The sequence below is a fragment of the Dipteris shenzhenensis genome, chromosome 20, assembly GCF_047967505.1.
Source record: "Dipteris shenzhenensis isolate YYH24624 ecotype China chromosome 20, Dip_SZ_1.0, whole genome shotgun sequence".
Taxonomy (NCBI): Eukaryota; Viridiplantae; Streptophyta; class Polypodiopsida; order Gleicheniales; family Dipteridaceae; genus Dipteris; species Dipteris shenzhenensis.
Genome location: NC_141615.1, coordinates 39,199,313 through 39,215,575, shown reverse-complemented (window position 1 = coordinate 39,215,575; position 16,263 = coordinate 39,199,313). Strand labels below are relative to the sequence as shown.

The 16,263-nt window shown below is 41.0% G+C and overlaps 1 protein-coding gene across 1 annotated transcript; it reads right to left on the bottom strand.

Moving 5' to 3' along the window:
* Positions 1-6,538: 6,538 nt before the first annotated feature.
* Positions 6,539-8,317, bottom strand: LOC147889640 (uncharacterized). Its single transcript, XM_087392073.1, has 3 exons — positions 7,837-8,317; positions 7,397-7,482; positions 6,539-7,267 (listed from the first exon to the last, which is right to left on the bottom strand). The coding sequence occupies exons 1-3, from the start codon at positions 7,937-7,939 to the stop codon at positions 6,887-6,889; spliced, it is 570 nt and encodes a 189-aa protein (XP_087248199.1). The 5' UTR covers positions 7,940-8,317; the 3' UTR covers positions 6,539-6,886.
* Positions 8,318-16,263: the final 7,946 nt, after the last annotated feature.

The window sequence follows — 16,263 nt, the reverse complement described above, 5'->3', positions numbered from 1 at the left end:
CCTTACTTGGAAACACCTTACCAGTGGAAAAGTTACCCCATAGTTCCTAACGTAAGAAGTTTTGGAAATATAAGCCACATGTGCGGATGAAGCTCGATTAAGAGACTTCAGAAAAAGAAAGTCAAGAAGAGCCTAACAAATTGGTAAATGCAACTATGCCACCCAGTACACATGGCACATGTCAGGCTAGTTTAACACCATTAGAGGCTGATCTTCGAGAAGTGTTGGAATACTTCAAGAATTACACAAGTGGAAGTGCGCCAATAGCAATGCCAAGTCCACTAAGAGAATTTGAAGTTCAAGAAACTGATAGCATTGGAGAAACTCCAATCTATAAGGGACCGGCAAAAACACAGATAATAAACCTCGCCCTTGAAGGGGAGGAAGAAAAACTGGTTTTCATTGGGAAACAGTTTCGACAAGAAGATGAAACCAAACTCAAAGCACTCCTAATGGAATACTGTGGCTACCTAGCATGGTCATACAAAGAGATGAAAGGAATTTCACCAAAACTGGAAGTACACACGATACCTATAAGGGAACGTGCTCAACCTAAGGTATGTGGACCTTATCGTACAAATCCTACATATGGCACCATGGTTTATGACGAGCTAGAAAAATTCCTAGATGCTAGATTCATCTATGAGATAGAGCACACTGATTGGGTTGCACCCATCATCATTGTGCCTAAATGCAACAAGAAGCTCAGAATATGCGTAAACTTAAAGAATGTGAATGCTGCCACAATTAGGAATCATTATCCCTTACCCTTAATAGAAACAGTGTTGGAAAAAGTGGCCGGCTCTGAAATATATAGCTTCTTGGATGGCTTCAATGGCTATAACAAAGTGTAAATTGCTCCTAAAGACCAATAAAAAATAGCATTTGCTACAAAATGGGGTATTTTTGCATATAGAGTCATGCCATTTGGCTTTTGTAATGCCCCGCAGCGAGTCATGTTCATAGCTTTCAAGTCATTTCTGAATAAGTTTTTACAGGTGTTCTTGGATGATTTGTGCATCCATTCAAACAAAAAAGACCACTTTAAATGTGCCAGGTGTCTCTTAGCGTCGTGTGTCCGGTGGCCTGTCATGGTGCTGCGCCACGTATCGTGTACCACACTGTGCGATGTTGGCATGCTGAGGCGGCTAGTAAATGCGTCTGACATGTGGGGTAAGTGCGCTGATGCAGAGAGAGAGAGAGAGAGAGAGAGAGAGAGAGAGAGAGAGAGATAGTAAATGCGTCTGACACGTGCAGTAAGTGTGCTGACGCAGAGAGAGAGAAAGCTCTCTCTCTCTCTCTCCGTGTTGCGTCAGCGCACTTACTGCACATGTCAGACGCATTTACTCTCTCTCTCTCTCTCTCTCTCTCTCTCTCCGTGTTGCGTCAGCGCACTTACTGCACATGTCAGACGCATTTACTCTCTCTCTCTCTCTCTCTCTCTCTCCCTCTCTCCCTCCCATTCCCTCCCATTGTAATCAAATTTAGGCACTTGGTATATACACGTCTTTAAATCAAACTTTAAATCATGTGGAACTTTTAATAAAACTTGTTATTTACAACTTGAGGTTTGATTATGGATGGAAGAAATCTCACTCACATCTTATGTTACTTACATCACTTATTGCTAATTCGCTTTCAGCCACCACTAGAGTGATGCTCTCTATACCATTGATCTTTGCCACAAAATAATGCTCTTTGAAGCTGCTTAAAATTGCATTGCTCTTATAGTGCATCCTATATTTTCTCCTCCCTCATTAATTTTAGCTGACGATCTACGTGATTGGATGACTAAATATGTTGGTAGCGGAAATATTATTAATATCCGGGAGGAGGCATCTTCCATGATCCTAATCTCAATTCCAAATTTTGCGCCTCTGTGAACTTTGTATAGTTTGAACTAGTTTGCGGAACGTCCAAGGGGGGACGAGATCGGTTTTAGTTTAGTAACGGAGTTTCGAAAGATCCATTTTAGATATGGCAATTTGCAAAATACATTGCTTGCGTGAAAGTCTTTGGCCTGTTGCGAGTAAAGGGGAAGGGCGTGTTGATGCCAGCCTGCCGTTGCTGCCTGCAGCTCAAAATTTTTCTCGACAGGCATGATTTCCGCTGGTACAGTCGTGTTTTGGACACATTCCAGCATGTCACGTTGCAACGATATTCGGGAGGGAGACATGAGACATCATACAACCAATTGTCGACTGGGGAGAGGAAAATTTGTGAGATGCAGGCCTGCCCACGGTCGCCGACTCGCCACAAATGCTGTTCCGCAACTGGCGCAATACAAACAGCGGTTTCGTGATGAACCAAAACTCGGGAGATGATGAAGGCGACTTGTCCACCTAATGTAAGGTCTAAAGAACGAAACCAGGGGCAAAAATCCATGCGTTACAATCACAATTGCTCCCCCGAACATGGTCACAGTATACAACTCGCTTTTGCAAATGCACAGAGAATTCGCTGTTTGCTTTTGCCTAAAGAAAAAATTTGGCTGTTCGTCGACGTGCTGGCAGCGCCTTCGAAGTTTGCAGTTTTCGTTGGACCATTCTTTCCAACGCACACTGACCGTTTTCTGATTCCTTATCTACAATCATGAGAAGCGTTTCTGTTGTTGCTGCTCGATTTGAGTGACGAAGACGCTAGGCCGGCGCACACAATAGACCAATTCTTTGGCAACTCATACACATCAATCACCCAGCTCGCCTTGCCGTTTACCGGGCCGCTAGCCCACCCTTCAGCCAATGCATACTGACCATGTACGGTATCCACAGGTCTGGATGCGCCTGCTATATGCTTGGTAGTGTGGGACTGGGCAGGATTGTCACGCCTACTATATACACACTGTGCTACACCTATCTCTAACAGAACAATGTTTCGAGGATGAACACATCTGCTCGAGGAGTAAGTGACTCAGTAGTGACGTGCTTGCTTTGGAACCAATCATATTCTTTCTCCTCTTATTCCTTTTTGGCCCAATTAATGGTTTATGGAAAGTCCTTCGGAGTGTCAAAGTTCCTCTATTTTTCGTCAAGCTTACTCTGATAGAGAGTAGGTTGATGTTTAACTTTGTGTTCCTTAACAAAGACTTCTTTTCTTTAGTACTACCTCATGTGTTCTTCCTTTCATTAAAGCAAGCAGACAGTGGTTTTGCCACCTTGGTTTTCAGGTAATAGAGCCTCCTCTCAAGATAAAGGAGTAAGAGGGAAACACAACTATGGAAGTGTACTTCATTGGGCCTAGTATAGAGTTGCAAATAATGTAGAGTTACAAATATTAGCCCATGCTGCCATTTTCAAAGCTTGGATGCATGTTTAAAGTATACTTAATCTTTATACATAAGTTTTCTCTAAGCTAGAAGTTGAAAAATCTAACCTTATAAATGACTGAAAATGACTTCTTCCAATTGATTGGAGTACTTGGAGGGCGAAGTCTAGATCAGAGCTCATAAATATATCAAATTGAATGCTCTAAATATATATTAGCCTAGCCAACTTAGAGAAGCCCCTAATGCTACCCTAAATATAGCCACTTTGTAATGACGATAGACTAACCAGTTAGATCTCATGAGAAAAATGTATACCAAGGCAACATGGAGGCCTCCTTGGCATATGTTGTAATGGTCCTTAAACAGGTTTAAGGTGTTTAGCCCTGCACCCTCACATACTATAGCACTCTTTGGTGATAATACTTTCCACTACCCAAGCTAGACCTTTACATGGAGGATTTTTGAGGTTTTTATAAGATCCAATAACATACTATCCCCCCCTCTCCCCCCTCGCCCCCTTCCAAAGTTGCACTTGCAAAGTTTTAGGTTTCTATTTTCACAACCTTGCACACCCTACAAAGTTTAAGATTTTTTATTTTTGTAAGCTCGTACACACCTGCAATGTTGCATGCTTTTTATTTTTGCATGCCGTTTGTACATGCAAAGCCTCTCATTCAGTTTGAAGGCCTCTATGCATGTCGCTCTAGGCTGTTAACTTGCTACCTCGATGCCATATCTCCATGACCTACTAAAAAAATGGGGGGACAATGGCTACTATTGGCAATGTAATGTTGTGTGAATAACACATTTTAGAGGCTAGCCTAACTTCTCCAAGCTGTCATGATTCATCACAGTGCCCACGTATCCATATGTAGTCTATGGCTTTGATTTTCAATACGAGCTTGTTGTATCAAATATAGCCATTAGAGGAAAGTCAAATATAACATTAAATCTTCTTCTCAATGCTTCGTTAGGGGAACTTGAAAAAATGGCCGAGTGTTGCCAAGAGCCTATTCACACACGAGGCTCATGGTTGGCCTCTAATGTTGAATGCTTCAGTTCGAATTTACTTGATCTAGAAGAACAATGGCCTACTTGTTAGTGTCAATTCAATAACAGATTGCCGACTTGCAATCTTCTAACTGGCAAGCTTGTAACCCCATTTTTACAAGTGCCCTACTATAACCTCTAGATTGCACAGGTGTTGTTATAAGTGACTTTTCTTTCTATGCATGAGCTAATAGTCCAAATCACTTGCACATTGCCGATTGCAATCAGTGGGCACATGTGCAAGGCTCGAAGTAGTGAAGTGCTCTAAGTTAGCTAGCTTTTAAAGTGAAAGTTCAATAAGTTTGGACAAACTCAACAAGAGATGACACTTATGTCTCTCATGATGATTATAATAAAAACAACTATGTAAAGTCTCATTTCACAAAGAAGGTATGGCCACAAGGGAGCTTCTCTCAGCATCGCACTACTCAAGCTAGCATGACAACAAATAGGTCCCCATGAAAGTTTCCTTGGAATTACATAAGAATTGACAAGGTTACCATGGATTTTGCTAAGCATTTTCCAATAGCATGGAAGGACAAAGTCTTTAAGGCTCTGCTAGTTGGCCTTGAAATATTGCTATTGGGTGGGCGATGAAAAAGATGGCTACAAGAGTGCAACTTGAGTGGGACATCATTTTGGCTGCTAATGGGATTGGAATAGCCCTACTAGCAAGCATGGGGAAGTGCTCTTAAATTCTTACAAAGACGATTCATAATTTTACAACTAACATAGAGTACAAAAAGTCCTTCTAAAATCATGTTATAAACCTACGTGAAATTTATAATTGAATGGACATATCAATGGACACCTTCTATCACCCATTAGAATTTACGAGGCCAAATAGGGATTTCTCAGAGCTGTTCGTGCAATAGCATGAAAGGCCAAAGTATTTAGGTCTTTGCTAGCAAGCCTTCAAATAGTTTTGCTGGGTAAGTGATGCAAAGCTTGAATAAAGAGGGTTGCAGTAGTGCAACCACATATTTTGGCTACCACCGGAGCTGCTAGTAGCAATGTTAATGGGTAGGCGATGTAGAGCTGCTAATGGGGCTGCTAGTAGCAGTGTTGTGGGTAAGAGACCGTCCCCATTTTGGGGACAGCGAGATGCAGAGCCTCCTCGGTGGAGGTTGTTCCATCTCGCCTCCAAAAGGTAGTTTCGTCCCCATAAGAGAGCTATTGACGCTGAATTAATGGTCGCCCTACCATAAAACGTTAATTCCATCACAGACTACACCTAAATTGTTCGTTTGTATTGGCTGGACTCTTCACCTTGTCAGACTGCATCTTGGGATGGAGGTGTGGGGGGTACCCCTCCCCACCCCCGAGACCCTCCTGAGTGGAGGGCTGTGCATCTTCTCAGGGTGTCTTGCATGAAGGCATGGGGAGCAGCCCTTACCTGCGAAGGCAGTTTGTGCAGGGTATGGGGACGGTAGGTAAGCAATGTAGAGCTGGAGCATTGCAACCACATATTATTTTGGCTTCCAATAGGGTTGGAATAGCCCTATTAGCATGCATGGAAAATGGTCTTAAATTCTTCAAAAATGACCCATGATTTGACAACGAAAATAGAGCCAAAAAAGCCCTTCTCAAAACGTGCTATAAACTGTCGGAAAGATCAACGAATTGTGGAAGTCCTTTTATCACCCACTAGATTTAGACCTTCGTTGAATTGAATGGAAAGATCAATGTTACTTGCAATGGTTCAAGTCACATGGTAATTAGTTGCGCTCCCTACAAGATAATTCGAACTTACGCATGGTATTCATTGGCCAACGCGATCTAGCATGATTCAAATTTCAATTCAAACTCTGTATTACATTGTTTTCGTCTGGGACCTGCAAAATGCCCGTTTTTTAATGGAATCTAGCTCGTCTTGAATATCCAAATCCAAGAGTGGATGCAACAGGTCACCGCACATCAGCGTTGACGCCATATTGAATTATAGCACATTCAGCTGACATGCAAGCATACAATCCTTCCGTCACGTTCATATTCTGATATTCATATATTGTTCCATTACATCTCTTACGTAAGGCAGAAAACTACTGAAAGTAGCTGCAGTTACTACACCGGAATGACGGGACTCGGCTCCTCGCACCACGCCACGAGAATACACAAGAACACGTCGACAACTCTCCCAAATCCTGTGACATTTGAGAATTGAGAATATGAAATGTTACATTCATACACTAAATCGTGCATAGCTATGCCAGTTTCTTCGTATAACTCATTGTAGACGAATAAAACGATTATCCTTGTTTTCTGTCGTGCGCTTGCAATCCGGCAACCGCTTGCTCATTGCTTTTATTTTACAATAGCCTGCAAGCCGATCCTTCCGTGACGCAGATTCTGATTTTTATTCTGTATACCAGCCTTTGGTAGTATGACAATTTCACAGGGACTTTACATTTCGTATTAGATCATATACTTGTTCAGCTACCACGTCAGCCAGAAGATAGGATTTTATTCAGCGACAGCTCGATGCTACTAGACGGGCTATGATTAAGTCTAGCGATCGGATCATGGTTTCCCCCCAGGACGGAATTTTAAGTGCAGTCGTGAAGCTGAGCCTCAATTGTTTTTGGGAGGATGCGTTTTGGGACCACTGTAGTCAATATGAAATGCAGCTTCATCTCTTGTTACTACGCCGGACGTCGTTTCACCATCAACTAGTGACTTTGCTTCAAGCTCTGCAGCTTCTTCGGATGACACCTTAGAGGAGCTTATTAAGAAGCGACGCGCAATAACCTTAAAGGCATCGTCTGGCGCTGTTTGCTTGTGGGAGCATTCGACCAACCTTCGGAATATCAGATGTTTCGGGAGTTCCTGAAGAGTCCCCTTGCACAACGGATTGCCAACCTGTGATGGAGAAATCGTAGTCTCCGCAAAAGCTCGTGTCTCTTTAGGCAGTCCCTTGGAACGAGAAAACAAGCCCCGTCTTGCCTCCACCTCCTGTTCATAATCGCAGATGGAAAGAAAGCACATTTCACTTCGTGATCGCAGGTACCAATCCGTTTGCCTTTAGAAAATTTCATTGCCACTCGAAGTCTTGTGCAAAATGCGGAGATTAACTAGAGATACCTTATTAGACAGATCAGAATCGATGGATGTTGAATCGAAGGAAAGTGAAGGTTCTTCGTCCTGTGAAGTTGTACCGCCGTATCCTTCTGCAAAGCCCAGCAATTCAGATGAAGCAAATGGTGTTAATTGGATATTCAGTCTTCAGCTAGATCGATTGTCCAATCTAAAATGTGAGAAATCATAATGTGAAAGGTCGATAATAAGCCATTGAATTCGGATTCTCCTCTCTCTCTCTCTCCCCCGCACTACCGCCACCCCCCCACACCCACACCCGCACCCGCACCCGCACCCAGACCCCAAACAGCTCGCAGGTGAACGCGCATAACCACTGACGCCCACCACTCCAAACTTATGGAGCATGTTGATCACCCAGCACTCAATCACTGTGGACAACTACATTGGAAAAAAGATCTAAGTATGCTCAGCACCCTCGTTACGACCTGAGCGCTTGCCGTCTCTCAGAAGCAAAAGCCCAACGAGAAGAATCGTTACGTTGGCCCAGATAAGAAACCTAAGAAAGGTAAGTTTCCCGCTATTAGTCATTGCCGGAAGTTGGCAGCGGCGGAGGGGATTTGCTAAACAAACAAGTGCAGCTTTTCGAAGCCGGCTGAGCGTTGCGTTATGGAGCTTGAATCTACGCCTCAGAGACACGAGTTTATATAAGGAGCGATACTTTGCAATTGAGGACAACTCGGACCAAGGCAAGCTTGGGAAATGCTGACAGAAGCGATGAATTTAAGGCTAGGACCCCGTGGCACAATAGATTGGGGTCTACGTGGGTAGGATGGGCTGGTCGTAAGTGGTGTTAGTAACAGCTTCATGATGGCATATAGCGCACGCGAAGGGAGAAAGAAATGCTAGGTTCGTGAGACTGTGATAAGAAGAGTCGGAAGAGGAAATGAGGGCTTGGTTTGGAGTGGGAATAACTTAATGTTGCGGCTAGCTGCTGGCCGGAGATGGGAGGAGTTTTCACAGGAGAGGAGGCGGAGGTGGAGATAGTGAAGCTAGAGATATCAGAAGACTGATGGGAGCTGCCTGCCATTTTCGGGGGCAAGGGGACCCCGACAAGTAGTAAGCTGGCAGCGACGAACTAGAGCCAATTTAGAGATATATCAGGGGACAAGAGAGGAGATGAATGCGATCTGTCCAAGCAGGGAACAGGAAGCTAGTTCAGATAAACAGTCTCATGGCGTAAATGAACAGTGGAAGTTTGGATCAGTTTACAACAAGTAAAAAGATGGCAATAATAAGCTCATGGCCAGCATCAATAACTGTGGATGAAGATCTGGGGCGACCATAGCTAGTTATAGTAGTGCATGGTAGGGGCTGCAGCGGCAAATTGTGATGATCGCTGGCACTTTGTTCATCAGCGTTGTCAAGGTTTTCTGAGCTAATCTGGAGCAGAGCTTCTTGGTCCCGCCCATGAACAGACCTCGACAGACGTCGCCAGCTCCAGCGCTACCAAATGTATTTTAGTCTCTTGTTGTGCTTGTTTGTAGCTAGTCTGTGAGAAGGTTGAGACAGCTACTGTTTGCAGAACTCTAGCCGAATCACTAATCTGAGTTTGTAGTGTGGGGGTGTTAATTCTTGGCAGCTTGTGCGTGGGTTATATTTGCCGATAGGCTCTGAATCAGTTTCATGCGATAGAAAACCAGGTTTTTGTGTCCTGTTTGCTCTTTTCAGGTCGAAGCTGATGCTCAAGTTGAGATTTGGGTGGCATGTTATTGTCTCTCCGATTTGATGGAAGCCCGCGTCGGTGATTCTTTTGTTGTCCACTCGAATGTGATGCTTATTTCGAAGAAACACACAAACAACATGAGTACTCTCTCTCCCTCGTGTGCATTGGATGTTTGTGGGTGACAAAATCCTCAACGCTACGTTTCAAAAAGCGAAGCGCTACATTTTCCTTACAACGTTAAATCACGTATCACATCTCGCTTTTCTCTCGACCACACTCTGTTCTAACTTGTACAGGTTAACGTTCAACTTTTCACCTCCAGACTCCTCGTGCTTGTCATAGTCTACTCACGCCCCCACCCAGCCCACTGTAGTAAACATCCGTAATCGAATTACCGGCCACAGCCGGCCAGTGTGTCCTGATTAGAAAAAACTAATGAATAAATTAGTCCTCGAAAGCCGGGCGCGGGAAATTGCCATCTACGATCGCTCATCCGATATTCTATTCTACAACGACGATGCTGGCCATCCACCGCAAATAAGAAGTTGGCCTACAGGCGTACGAGAATTTCATAACTTTCAATTTTGAATCTGGGAAAAGTCGCAGGAGTGGTAAAGAAAGGGGAGCGTCGATGTCCCGAGGAGAGGCGGTGCCGGGCATACAAGGGACCGCATTGCAAACGGGGCAGCTTTTGCAGGAGCTGCTCTTGAATGAGTGCAAAAGGAATGAAGAGCTGATCAAATACCTGCTCCGTGATTTGCGTTCAACGTCTGTGGTTTTAATGGGCTTCGACAGATTGCTTGAGTGCGTGCAGTGTGCAACAGAAAACATTTGCTAACACAATATACAAAACTGAGATACAAAAACCCTTTCAAAGATTTTTATCGAAATTTGACAGGTTTTATGCAAAAATACAGCATTGAAATTTGCAGGTTTTAAACCTATTTTCAAATTAAACCTTGATTTGGACGCTGTTTGTGGTGCTACATTAAACCTTGATTTGAACGCTGTTTGTGGTGCTACACTCACGGATTCGTCCAATTGGGAGCCAACAAAACCTCCAAGCTCCAAGGGAAAGTTTTCTACTTGGAGCCACATTACACATTTTCACCGCACTGCCAATGCTGACAGCTTGCTAGATCATAGCTAGCATTGAGCAATGCCAAGTTGTCAACTATGCTCACTTGTCATGTTAAAAAGCTTGCAAAAAATGAAGAGCATTCGAAACTAGTGATTGTGTGAGACACACATTCATAAATAAGAGAAAATAAGCATAGTCAAATCATGTGTTGCAATTGCATACAAATAGCCATTGCTCAAATGATACAATTGATGAGAATTATAACTAACAAAGCCCATGGCATCGACTCAAATCTACATATGTAAAGGGACTAATCAAGTTCTGTTCTAACTATTCACTAACAAATGTGCGACTTAACGATCATGTCCTAACATCCTCTTATAAGTCAAGCATCTAGTTTATTGATGTAGTGGACGTGCACTAACTTCCTTTTGATTATTTGATACTTGTTTCTAACACTAGACTATTTGTTTAACACTACAAGAATTCTTACTTGAAGTTTTTGTTTTGGTTGTAGCTGAATCAGCATCAGTCCTCCCACATTTGTGGACAGTGTCCCAGCTTCCTGTAGTAAAAGGATCCATGTTGCTCATATCAACTATTAACCATCGCTACCTTCATTCCATGAGCTAGAACTTGCCTTCCACTATCGTTCTTCTTGTTTTGTTCTAGCATAGAAGGCCATGAGTGCACTTGAATCTTGAGCTTTGCCAAGGTTACTACTTTTATCGGATCTCTTCTTGAAGGAGTATATTGCCTACCATATCCTTAAACTTCATGAAGAAGTATGTTTTCTCAAAGGAGTATGCATATCAAATCTTTGAACTTCATCTTCGCCTTCATAGATGTGCCCAACATTGCATTTACATGGTCATACGATGATGATAATGTGTTTAGAAACATAAATAAACCTCATCTTTTATTGTTGTGGCTCTAATTGAAGCCAATTGGTCTGTGCAAGTGTTGAACTATAGTATGCGTGATATATGCAATAAATTGAATCATCTTGCCTCTTCAAATTAGGTACTTAATGCTTGAGATGTGTGTAACATGATATGCCATTGATTTTGTTTCATAGAGTGTTGCGAGTAGATCCCATGCTTCTTTCAAGGTTTTGACATCAAGTTCACATTTTCACCTTTGCATTGCTATGGATCAAATCTAGTTTAGGATTTACATCTCCTCTGTTTAAATACACACCAAAGGACTAGGAAATGTCATCACAATAACACACCCTAAAAGTGTCTCCTTGTTCCCCTACTAGCAACGTCAGGGATGCTTTAATGGCTTCTTGCCACAGTAGTATAAGCATAGGAAAGGTCTAGCTGAATTGGACATTACCATTGTACACAAAAGTATTGCATGATTTTGACCCAACTTTGATGGCTTAATAGTAGCATGAGCATACGCAAAGACCACAAGAATTGGCTATTGCCATCATAGATAAGTCTCAGATAAGTGTATTGCATAGCATGGACGGTTTTTTTGGGTTAGTTTTGTTAAGCAGCTAAACTTTTATATTGGTGTCAAATGTTTGTATGCCCTAATAAAAATGAATGTTTGAAACATTCACCAGGATTAAAGACTTTTATGCAAAAATTTTTAAAGTTTTACCCCAGGATTTACATTTTATACTTCAAAATTCAAAAGAAAATATATTAACATGTGCTACATTCTATCAATGTTGTGAAACTAAAAATACAAGCTTGATAAACTTTCACCAATATTTTATATTAATATATAAGTATAGCTTTGATAAAAACATCCATGAGTATCAAGAACAAACTCTCATATATTACAATCAAGATTGGATGGGAGCATCCATTTTGCATGCCACTAGTTAGCACCATGCTTAATAGTGTTGATTGGATTCACACTAGTAGCAGTACTCAAGCTTTGTAGTGCTAGCCCTAACTAGGTTAGTAGCTTGCAAGGATACTGCCTTTACCTAGGAATGTGTACTAGCCTCTAATAACAACGTGGGGGCAAGAAAGCATTTTCGCTTGAAGTAGAATCTACAATAGCTTTCTCGCATTTCGGGTTATAATGGCCCTTACTCTCGAGCTATGCAATGTTGTCTCTACAAGAAATTATGTGGTAGATATTTACTAGCACCCTCGCCCCCTTCTTGCAAGTCTCCAAACTTCAAGGGATGCACTCCTAAGAACCATTTCATCACTTGCACTCAAGGGGTATGAAGAAGTTGAATAGGATTTATCAGGCCTGCCCAAGCAACAACTTGAAAGTTGAGAGAGAGAGAGAATAAGAAGCAACAAAAGAAGGAGAGAGAGAGAGAGAGAGAGAGGGATCATCAGGCCTGCCCGGGAAACTTGAAAGTTGAGACACACAGAGAGAGAATAAGAAGCAACAAAAGGAGAGAGAGAGAGAGAGGGGGGGGGGTGGGGGGGGATGATTTGGGACCAAAATAACAACAAGAGAGAAAGGGGGATGAACCAAAATAGAAAATCGAAGCCACCAATGAGGGCACAACAAAAATAACCAATCAGAACCACACATTTTTTGTTTCTGTAGGAGGGTGACACTTTACATAAGCCTACCCCCTAGGGCAGACCAAAAACCCCCTCAACTAAAGCTCCCCCCTCCATAAAACATGCTCTTTACTTAAGAGCTAACAGATTGTTTGCCCTAAAGTTGAATTTAAAAACCCTTTTGTGATCATTGTGATCTTGTTAACTTTTTTCTTGAAGTTGAAGCAAAATCCTTCTGTTTGATCTCATGTGGTACACTAACATTTGTGAGATGAAACCCTTGAGCTTTCAACATTACCCTTACTCGTAGAAAGTAGGAATGGGCATAAAAGCTCATGCCACTTTTGTACAAAGACTAGCCAATATTGGATTGCTTCTACCATCATTGGATAACCATTGGGAGTTGGAAATGCAAGTGGTGCAATATTTTGGCCAAGATTTATTGGGGATTTATCTGTGTGAGTGACCATAAATAAAGGGCTATTAGGGATACCTTTTGGGATATTTCATAGACATTTTCTTATTCCCAATTTCACCTATTTGGTCTCCACATGAATATGCTCTTAGGGGCTGCTACTAGTGAGCAAGAGATGAACAACTCCATATAGGTTTTGATAACTAGGGCAATAATCTACGCTCTTTTTGCCCTAATCATACAATGGCTACCACTATTGCTATTTTAGAAAACAACCTTCAATTGGGTTTCTTAATGTGAACTTCCACCTGCCCAATTGGGTTTCTTAATGTCAATTTCCACCTACTTCAAGGCTCCAATTTGTGGATGGGAGTATAAGTAACTAAATATCGCTAGAGGATCCCTTGCCATTCAAGGATGCTTCTACCATTAATGGGCTCCAAGATACATTCACATTTAAAGGTACCTTGCAATCACATTAGGTATCTCTCTCATTAGGTATCTCTTATGTAGTCAAGTTGCCTTACATTAGGTATCTCTCTCATTTAAAAACATTAGTGTCTTCATAAAAGATGCACTAATTGGCTAGATTGGCTATGCAAGTGATCACATCAAGCCATCAACATGAAAAATATCATATTCCTAATGATATTAATGTAATGTAATGCTCAAGTATGTTTCTCAATGGAAAAAAGAATTAACACTTTTGTGTCTAGCTATCCTATTGATTCCTTGGTAAGAACATGTGACACAGTAACTAAAAGGAGAGAACCTTATATAATGGATTATGATTATTGAATCCTTGGGATGAAATTTATTATGTGTGAGTAATATGGCTAAAACCCTATGTAATGTATCTTCCTCAATTGACCATTTGAAACGCATATGCTACCTAAAGTTTTCCCTAGAGTCCCACTAGAGAGTTGGGAAATTATGGAGAAACATGTCACTAATGGTGGTGGATGGGGATCCTAGTGAGGGAAATCAATAATTTCAATGATAAGATGCACACATGAGATACGAGTCTCTTCGGAAATCAGCCATAGCATTAAAAGTACTAGAAGAAAGTAATCTTGTATCATTTCTAGGTTTGCAAACAAGCTTGGGGTGCATCAGGGGCGTGGAAGAATTCATGCTCGAAAACTAGTAGGGACTTGAATTGTATGTTCAAAGTAAAGTAACATCCCTATTCTAACACTTTGGTATGACCAGTGATTATTATCTTAATTAAACTTTTAGGAAATAAATATTTTCATGGCACACCCCTACATGTATTTGGTGGTAAGCAATTAGTACTCATTCTTATGAGACTCTCATTGGTAGCATTTTGTGGGAGTAGACTTCTACCTTTTGGTCATAGATAACTTATTGGCAGATATTGGCCCCTAGAAAGAGGGTTATGGGAGGCCACTAAGGAAAATATAAGAGCGCATTTGCATTCATTAGAAGGGGTTTCCTAATTGGAAAGGTTACAAGTTATTTACATAACTACACTTTTGAATGGAATTTCAAATTTTGATTGTAGAAATTTACAAAATATTATGAAGAATTAAGATTTATCTCCTAAATTACAATAGAACTTCTCAACACGTTGTTGGCTATGTATTTTTAATTTATAAAAAGATATGTTGCCACTTCATGGTCCCAAGGCCATGCTCAATAATTTATAATAATACAATTTCTAGTATGTCACATCTTTTACAATTTGGACATGCTATTGCTGGCCATGAATCGAGAGCTAATACTTGATGCAATACCAGAGTGACAAAAGTCTCATTGCTTACCTTGTACCTTTTTTTGTGCATGCTATACACAACCTACAAGACATGTTTTCACTATTGCCAAGGCTAGCTTCTCCCTTTTTACATGATTTTGGACTTTGTGCCATGGCTTTAGGTGATAAACAATGACTACCCTCAACCTATGATTCTTAACAAAACCCTTTGAGAAAAATGTCTCTATCAAATAAATTTGCAAAGTTTTTATAGAATACCTCCATGCAAACAAGTTTCTAGAAAGCTTCACATGGCAATGAAAGAAATATTTATGTTGAACCAACACACTTATAAACATTTTAATAGACCACATGACCCACTTGCTTAATTCTACACATGTAATGGCTATTGCTATTAATGGATTAAGAAGACACACTCCAAATTCCACATATGTAGCAAGGAAGAATACATTTACTAATGTTTCACTTAGGCAATGGAAAATACAATTCTCGTGGGAATGTAGTTCAATCAAACAACCCATTCCCACAAGAATACTGATGGAGTACTACAAACAATGCATGACCGAAAGATAAAAATAGATTTTGTATTTTCAATAGGCATGTGGATGAGTTGCATAATTCTTATTGCTTAAGGCTTGGCATAAGATGTAGCTAGTGTATGTGTGAGGATAGACATGATCCTTAAATATCTATGGAGCATCCTCAAGGTGCTTGCAAAATTCTAAAACTTGCAACTTAGTCATGGACTATTGATTGGTAGTTGTTTCCCTTCATGATTAGAAAAGGATTAGAAGACACCATGCAGCGAGAGATTAGCACTTAAATGTTATATGGGTAGGAGATTCATGAATAGATGAGTAGAGTTGCTCCTACCATGATTCACAAATTCTTTTCTCTCTAAAATTCATAGTTGGATCAATACACAACAACCAACATACATGACAAAAAACACCTAGTAGGAAACACCATACCTGACATTACATCTATGACCTCTGATCCCCCTGTGCTTTTCTTAAGCTCCTAATGCACAATCATCCTGAAAGAGGCATTACCTAAAAGAGCCTAATCCTACTAAGAAGAAAGCAGTAATTACTTGAGCTTGTCCTACACCTACATGCACTATGTCAATGCATACAAGGTTGAATGGGGGGATTTACCTTTTAATAATGTTAAGGAATCAAATAACTTCTTAGTATATGGAAGCCAAAATTCTCTTATAAGAATAAACTTGATCTGGCGAAAGCAAAGAGGAACTTGGGGGAGAAAACAAGAAGATTAATTACCCCACAATGAAACTCACGTGGTTTATTAGTTAATTTTCTAGTTGAAAATGGTTGATGGCCTCAAAGACAAATACATGAAAACTTTTTTTGGCTAAAATAGCATATATTTCAGTACTTATTAGAATACATTTCAAGGAGTTTAGACACAAAGGGTTAAAAGATATTCCTTCTTCACAGAGCTTCACT